The sequence below is a fragment of the Poecilia latipinna genome, unplaced genomic scaffold (genome assembly GCF_001443285.1).
Source record: "Poecilia latipinna isolate Pla-1442-1.1 unplaced genomic scaffold, P_latipinna-1.0 Scaffold991, whole genome shotgun sequence".
Classification (NCBI taxonomy): Eukaryota; Metazoa; Chordata; class Actinopteri; order Cyprinodontiformes; family Poeciliidae; genus Poecilia; species Poecilia latipinna.
In genome coordinates this window covers 175,844-183,702 of record NW_015113607.1, presented here as the reverse complement: position 1 = coordinate 183,702, position 7,859 = coordinate 175,844, and the positions used below count along the sequence as shown (strand labels likewise).

General features: G+C 39.6%; 2 protein-coding genes across 2 annotated transcripts; both read left to right on the top strand.

Moving 5' to 3' along the window:
• The first annotated feature begins 347 nt into the window (after nt 1-347).
• Nucleotides 348-1,940, top strand: LOC106958512 (carcinoembryonic antigen-related cell adhesion molecule 2-like). The gene is made up of 5 exons (XM_015050454.1): nt 348-489; nt 596-1,300; nt 1,431-1,547; nt 1,628-1,671; nt 1,759-1,940. Exons 1-5 carry the CDS (start codon nt 456-458, stop codon nt 1,882-1,884), a joined length of 1,026 nt encoding a protein of 341 aa, XP_014905940.1. The 5' UTR covers nt 348-455; the 3' UTR covers nt 1,885-1,940.
• Nucleotides 1,941-4,208: 2,268 nt separating this feature from the next.
• LOC106958511 (V-set and immunoglobulin domain-containing protein 1-like) lies at nt 4,209-7,579 on the top strand. The gene is made up of 5 exons (XM_015050453.1): nt 4,209-4,268; nt 4,376-5,044; nt 5,838-5,966; nt 6,044-6,090; nt 7,076-7,579. Exons 1-5 carry the CDS (start codon nt 4,214-4,216, stop codon nt 7,247-7,249), a joined length of 1,074 nt encoding a protein of 357 aa, XP_014905939.1. The 5' UTR covers nt 4,209-4,213; the 3' UTR covers nt 7,250-7,579.
• The last annotated feature ends 280 nt before the right edge of the window (nt 7,580-7,859 follow it).

Here is a 7,859-nt window from a genome sequence, read left to right as displayed (position 1 = left end):
ACTATTGTTAGCACTGCAGCACAGCTACGCCCAACAGGAAGTTAGAATAGCAGCAGTTGCAGAATAACATATATAGAATGTTTTACTCACTGCCTTTATGAAATAAAGACAAACACTCACCTTCATACACCCATACAAAAAATAAAGTGAAATGATATTTACAGAAGAACATGTAACAGCCTGGATGGAAACGAGCAAAGCGCTGACTTGTACTGACAAAACAGAAAAAGCTCCACGTCAGACTTTCTGTCCTCCAGTCACAGAATGGGCAGAACTGAACTGATCCGATTCCACCTCCAGTCGCCTGATGTGACAGATCTTCTAAACCTGAACGAATTGTAAGCCTGGTTTGAAACGTAGCCACTCGTCTAAGCCAATCACAGGCAGCCTTAGTCTTCTTCTAAGAGCTCGGGGGCCATCTGTGAACTCAGAATACAGTCTGCTTAACTGCAGTGATGGAGCCACTTTACATTCTTCTCCTGCTTCTCTGTGAGTATTGACTAGATATTTAGTTGTCTTTCTTTGGGTATTGGTATTCTGAAGGGAAAAAAAAAGATTTTTACAGGAGTAAATTAAACCTTCATTTCTTTTACAGGCGAAGTGCTTAATGTTTTGAACACCTTAGATATTATTCAGGATTCTGGAGTTAGGACTGCTAAAGTTGGTGGGACAGTGACTTTACCCTGCTCCTGTCAGCATAACGCCATAACTTATTTTTACTGGTACTGCCAAATCCAGGGAGAAAAACCCCGTATCATATCAAAACAGATGAAGCATGACACGGAAGCCGAAATTTCCCCTGCATATAAAGAAAGATTTCGAGTTCTTGTGAGGTCCGAAGCTGGCGTCAATGACCTGATCATCACAGATCTTCAGCCTTTGGATTCAGGAACGTATTACTGCGTGATGTTGGAGTTCAACGCCATTGAATTTGGACGAGGAGTTTTCCTCCATGTGAAGACATCTTCATCGAACGCTCAACCGTCCAAACAACAGCCAACGCTGAAGAAGCTTCTACGACTCGGGGGCTCTGTGAATCTGAGCTGTAGCGTGTCTGCTGAGCCCTGCGAAGGGGAACGGAACCTCTACTGGTTCAGACGTACCGCCGCTCAGCCGCCACTCATGTATCCCAGTGAAGGGCATTGTACAAGCCTTTATAATGAAACCCTCTACGGTATAAACTGCACTTCGACCCTCGAGTTGGATCCTGTGAGGTCCTCGGATGCAGGGACCTACCACTGCGCTCTGGCCTCCTGTGGGTCGGTTGTTTTTGGAGGGGGAACAAAAGTAGAAGTTGCAGGTATGTTGTCACTGCATGTGCCCAACTATTTAGACAATCCAAATTAATCACATTAATTCTGGCCTATCAAAGACTGGTGTAATATCTCAGTTTCTTTTTTTTTATTTCTGCATGTTGACCTCCACCACAGTGCCTTCAGTCGTTGTGGGTTCCCTAAGCGTTGCTCTGGCACTTTCCACCATCGGGCTCCTTGTTTTGAGTTTCTGGAGGTACAAACTGAAATCAAAGCTATGCTCTTCCTGCAAAGGTAAGGTTTCTATAGTAACTCAACATAATTCAGCTTTAAACCTTCATCCGAGGTGCTCATTTGCATGCCGTGGTTTATAGGGACGGGTAAACACCGGATGTGTTCCGAGGCCCGAGATGCCACTGTAAGTCAACACAAATGTTCTTGTTCCCTTTTTTCACTTAACTTCATCTACCTTTACTTGAACACAATTTTTTTCTGTCAAAAGCAGGAGAATCAGACAGAAAGCCTCCATTATGCGGCTCTGAATCTGAAGAGAAGCGTTGAAAGGCAGCAGCAAGAGGACAACGTCGAGAGTGCCTGTGTGTACTCCAGAGTACGGAGCAGAAAAGAATAAAGCACAGCCGTCTGCATGAAGGAAATTAGAACCTATCAAAATATTTGAATAAAACAAAGTACTTTTTTTTGTCACTTTTGTGTGTCATTCGAGTTCTGCAAAATGCCCCATGGCTACTGAGCTCATATGCTAATACCTGGTTTAAATAAAGGAAATTAAATATATACAATAAACTCATAAAAAAATCCCCCAGTCTATTAATATCTTTCACAGTACAAGCCGTGAAGCTCCATTTGTAATGGTGTCACTGCTTAGCCTCCACTTCTGTGGTGACGGTGGTGTGTGTTGCACAGCAGAAGTTTCCACTGGTGGAAACAAAAGCTCACTCAGACCTGTAACACACACAGGAAGGCTGAGCCACAGTGAGATGTACCTGAACCAACTTAGTGATGCTGCCAGAGAAATGAAATATCTTGTGACACAAGAAATATCACAAGACTATAAAATACCAAACTTTACAGAGGCAGTTTAATAGTCACTTAGCAAACAGGAAAAGGTATAAAAAAAAAAGAAGAAGATCCAGGGGTTTGTGAGGAGTATTGGCTCAGCAGTCTGCTGATTTAAAAAGAGTTGTACAGAGCTGACAGATCAGTGGGGTGTAAGGAAGCCAACATGGGACAAACATTATTTAGCTTGCTTGTTTTAGTTTAAATCTCGAACTACAGACCAAGTTATGCTACACATAACACACAATAGTCCAAGTGGGATGAAATAAAGGCACAGATTACTTTTTCAAGGTTGCTAAAAGCAAGAGACAAAGTAGTGAAGGTTTTGAAATTTAAGCCTTGTATTCAGATTTATGGCCTCAAGATCATCAAAAAACTCAAAATAGACAAAGGAGACCTGTCATCACATTTCAGGGGTGGGTACATTTGTGTTATCTGTATAGTATTGAAATTAGATGCTATGCTTTCAAAAACGCAATCAAAACTTTAACTTAAAACCATTTGAAGAGAAATAACAGATTTAAGAATGGATCCATGTGGGACGCCACAGGACATGAGGACATTTTGGACATAACACCTCACTTAATTACTTAATCCTAAGGATTTGCTCTAAATGCTTTTTGTCAACCATGTTAGAAGCAGCTCTGAGGTCTAAAAACATTTAGCCTCACACATATATCATATATGACGTTCCTAAACATTCCAGTGATTTCTAGTCCAGCCATTTCCCAGTTCAGTTCGATTCTCATTTTGTGTGGACAAAATGGTAAAGTTACCTGAATTAGTAAAAGATTTTTTGATGCGTATTTACATGCATAATGTTTGCCACTCAAACAACAGACTTTATGTGTGCTTTTGATTATGCTTAACATACTATAAAGCTTCCATCAATACTGTTAAATAAGATTGTAGAGGTCTTTGGTCTGTCGTTCTGCCGCTTCCTTTACGTCTGTTGACTGCACATCAAAAACTCTGCGATCTTTTTTTTTTTTTTTCATATTTCATGTGGTTAAAAGCCACTGTGTCAAAGACCCTCAACACTCAGCCAGGAAGTTTGCAGTGGTATTTTTCTTTTTTCTTCAGTTTGAAATTCATGCACTGCAGCTACACCAAGTGAGTGACGCCCAAGATGCTTCACATGAAGGGCAATTTTTAAGTGTAAAACCATTTTTGGTCATGAAAATTTAAATATTATCTTTAAAATGTTTACATATATTGGGGTTAGTGTGACGTTGAATATAACTCTAAGCCAAAGCGATGAAATATGGCAGAATTCTGTTTTAATGCACATCACAATAATGGTTTTCCATTAAACTGTATCACTGAAACAGTTGTAGTCCACTGCAGTAGGAGAAATACAATTCTTCCTTAGTAAAAATTTATTTGATAAAAATGGCAGATTATTCATAAGACAATCAAGCAGATTATATCCAAACATCGTCCTCTTCGTCTATCGGTCAGTGGATGACCGATGGACGGTCATCCACTGACCGTCTATCGGTCCTATAGTTAGGAGGATATTCCACAAACACGCAAGTGATTCTCAACTTTTTAAGAAAATAAAAATATTTTCAGATCACCCAGTGTATTTTCATAGTTAAAATTTTACTGGATAGTCAGATGTTTTATACTTGAGTACTTGGAATGAGACAGGAATGCTTTTATGAATAATCAGTCACTATAAGTGGTGCAAATGGAAGAAAACTGATTTTCCTGAACAAGTGGTAGGAGAAAGTTAATCGTTATGACGAAGGAGCAGAAATCAGCCGAGGAGCATTAGATGTCTTAGGTGTTGCTTTCTTCAGCCAATCAGAGTCCTGCTCTCTGTGATCAGCAGAGTTCATAGTGAGATTCATTTTGTTCAGTGCAGCACTGTGGACACAATGACGGCCCCAGTCATCGCCTGGTGTCTGACTTTTCTCTTTTTGGGGAGTTCAGGTGAGTTTTCATAAACAATTTTCGCAAAGAAACACTTAAATATTTAAAATAATCTACATTTTCCAGAGAATGAACAAGGTAATTGAAATATGTTTCTCTTTCTTCAGGTCAGAACACATTATTACGTCAGGAGCGGACTTTTAATTCAACAGACGTGGGCAGCAATGTTACTCTTCCATGTTTCTATGATCCAAAAAATGCGGTGATGATTTACTGGTTTAAACAAACCGTGGGACAGAAACTGAACATGTTTTCCAGTCATTATAGATTGGAAAATCAAGGCAGATTTCACAATGAGTTCAAGGACAATCCTCGCTTTGAACTAGAAGCGGGAAGCGGTAAAAATCACCTTCGAATCTCTGATTTGCAACCTTCAGACTCAGCAACTTACTTCTGCGTCGCTATCGACTCAAACAAATTCGAGTTCGGAGATGGAGCTACAGTCAACGTAGAAGGTCCTGGTTCAAACATTCACACTTTGGTCCATCAGCCAGAAGGGCCTGTGACTCTGACCTGTTCGGTAGACACTGGAAGCTGTGATGGAGAGAACAGTTTTTACTGGTTCAAAGAGGCAAAAGAATCTCAAGCGGGAATCATTTACACTCCTGGAGGCAGAAATGGTGGATGCAGTAAGACAATGACGACAGCAACACAATCCTGTGACTACGTTGTGCCACTGATGAACCTCGATGTGTCCAATGACGGGGTTGCCAGCTGCGCCGTTGCCTCGTGTGGATCTTTACTGTTTGAAGATGGAGAAAACATGGAGTCAGCAGGTAAAAGTTAGTTAAAAATGGGAAAAATGCAAAGGGAAAAATGGTTTCCCTTTGTGTTTTCTAACAACTACCCTTCTGGATGAATGGAAAACTGAACTGCTAATAATAAAATTGTCATTGAATAACAAAACAACTGAAGTTACATCACCTCCATAAGTAGAAGGTGTGCTGTATTTCAACATCTGCTGAAAAAATTAACTGACAATTTAATAACAGAGGAAAATGTTCTGATTTATTCTTATGCTTAGGATTGTTATATTGTTTCTTAATTACTGCAGCCTTACATGAGCCTTAAGTCAAGTTTACTTGGACAGCACATTTCAGCATCAAGGCAGCTCAACATGCTTCACCTCATAAAGTCACCAATTATGAAACAAGCAATAAACATTACATTTTGTCAAATGCCATTATCAAAATCACCAATACAGATCAAATATGTTGCTCGATGTTCATGTCACTGCCATTCAAAAACATCCCCTGATGTGTGTTTTATCCAGATCTAAATGAACTCAGTGTTTTGGCAGCTGTGCAGTTTTCTGGAAGTTTGCTCCAGATTTGTGGAGCATAGAAGTTGAATGCTGCTTCTCCATGTTTGGTTCTGGATCTTAAGAGTCGGTTTTCTGTTGCAGCTGACATTCCTCAAAAAGTGGTTTCCTTTTCCAGAATCCTTTAACAGACTGTGTGCTTCCTATGACTTAATTTCTTTTAGCACTTCACCTATACATGAAACTAGGGAAGCTCTACAAAAGGCTTTTCTCTAAATGTTTAATGCCTTTATCGGTTCTTTCTACAGATGAGCTAATCTCCCCTGAACTTGTTGTACATTTTCTGAGCGGAGCTCTGACAGTCACCGTCATATTGAGTGCTGTGATGGCTTTCTCAATATGGAGGATAAAGAAAACGATCCGATCTCATTGTGCAGGTAAATGTCAATTTTGTTTCAAACTGTTTAAAAACAATTACCTTTCATTAAAAAAAAATAAAAAATCTGTTTTACAGCAAAGACAGATGCAGAACCAGCAGAACGCCACGCAGCAGATACTGAGGTGAGTCTTACTTTCAACTTGTCATTTTAGAGATTCAAACTAAAATCTCTCCCATTCTTCATCCGAAGCCAAACATGGCTAAAAAAACGTATCATGATATAAACCTTTCATATCAGTCGGTATCGATAATTATTGATTTGCTTTTGGATTTACATGTCTGGAATACTGACAAACTGGTGACGTGACGTTTCCTGTTGTATTCAGTTTTCACTCCAAGCTACTGTTTTTTTATTTTATTTTTAAGCAGTTATGAAGTATGGTGGCGAAACCTTAAGCTGCTGCTGTTGATCAAGTTACTCAGGTTGTTGCTAGGTAACCAAAGAGTGAGTGAGTTAGTTGATGCCACCCACCTAGCTTAGCTGGCTAGCTGACGCATTGAGGGTATAAAGTCTTTTCTTTCCTGACAGTGAAATTATTGAATATTCAATCAGACACATTTTCTGTTAAACTTGATTAATTGTTTATTGCGATATGTATTGTTAATAATCTATTGTCCATCCCTAGTTGACATATTAGCACATCTTTCACACAAGGCCCAGAACAGCTTCCTGCTTCAGTACACATCACACACCTACCCACCAGGGCTCTGGCTGCATCGCTGCACTTTTTCTAACGGCGTTGTGATTCCCACCCAGGAAGTGTTAGCCATTTGACAGACTTTGTACTTATTTTGTGAAGAGTCATACAAATGTACTTAATTCCTCATCGTGTCTGATAAACGTTCCTCACAAGAAATATCAACATTGCTGTCCAAGTGTCAAATACGCCCCACAAACTTCTGACCAATCACACAACACATCACACATAGCTCTAAACGAAATAGTTCGACCCAGACTTGATGTCGAGTTCGGCAGTCAGATGCCTCCCTGCGAACAATTGTAATGAAACTACATCAATCAGAGCCGATTTTGACACTTCGGGTGAAGTATGGGAGAACCTTAATTCAACATGATTCATCATTCACTGATATGTGTTTCTATATCAGGGTAATGAAGATGAAGAGAGCCTCCAATATTCTACTTTAAGGCAACACAGGTCGAACGGATCAAGACGACAGAGAGACGACACAAGGAGTCAGTGTGTTTACGCGAGTGTAAAACAGGCCAAATCCACACTTGTTGCAGCAACGCCAGATAATACGTTATATAATGTTTGTTGAATGTGACGCGAACAAAATGTAAAAACAATAATGGGGTTTTGTACATTTTTATGAATTTCCAAGAGCTGATATGTTTCTGTGGCGGCACCTGTTAAGACTGTACAGCTGAAACAATGAACTAAAGGGTTTTACAACGACTAAGGGCAACAAGAACAAGACACAATGAGATTTTTTGTACTAATAGGGTAAATTTCAAAACTCAATAATGTAGCTTATAGAATCTGCAATCAGAATAGTATAATTCACTGCAGGTTTGACCAGTTGTGGATTTTCCAAGGAAATCTTGTTTCTGAAAATGCATTGAAAATGTTTTGAGTTTTCACAAATAGAATAAAGGTTTCATTAACTCTCTGCTGTGTTGTGCATAATCTGTTCAGAGCCGCCCAACAATGCATGCGCAAACTTACTTATTTGATTTTTTTACAAAATAAAATATGTTTTCTCACATTTGTTAAAACTGTTCATCATGACAGCAAAATACGAGACAGATAATCTCTGAAAAACAAACCTTAAGAAATGCAACATTCCCGGTCAAAAACAACCAATCGGAGCCAGGAGGAGGGTCTTAGAGCTGTCAATCATGGTTGTGTATGTGCTGATTGTTTGGCTC

What these genes read in the sequence shown, in the direction of transcription:
- LOC106958512 (XM_015050454.1), top strand. Translation starts at nt 456, where the DNA reads ATGGAGCCACTTTACATTCTTCTCCTGCTTCTCT. An exon ending in AACAAAAGTAGAAGTTGCAG is followed by an intron (nt 1,301 to 1,430) that starts GTATGTTGTCAC and finishes CCTCCACCACAG; the next exon opens with TGCCTTCAGTCGTTGTGGGT. An exon ending in GCTATGCTCTTCCTGCAAAG is followed by an intron (nt 1,548 to 1,627) that starts GTAAGGTTTCTA and finishes CGTGGTTTATAG; the next exon opens with GGACGGGTAAACACCGGATG.
- LOC106958511 (XM_015050453.1), top strand. Translation starts at nt 4,214, where the DNA reads ATGACGGCCCCAGTCATCGCCTGGTGTCTGACTTTTCTCTTTTTGGGG. An exon ending in TCTCTTTTTGGGGAGTTCAG is followed by an intron (nt 4,269 to 4,375) that starts GTGAGTTTTCAT and finishes CTCTTTCTTCAG; the next exon opens with GTCAGAACACATTATTACGT. An exon ending in AGAAAACATGGAGTCAGCAG is followed by an intron (nt 5,045 to 5,837) that starts GTAAAAGTTAGT and finishes TTCTTTCTACAG; the next exon opens with ATGAGCTAATCTCCCCTGAA.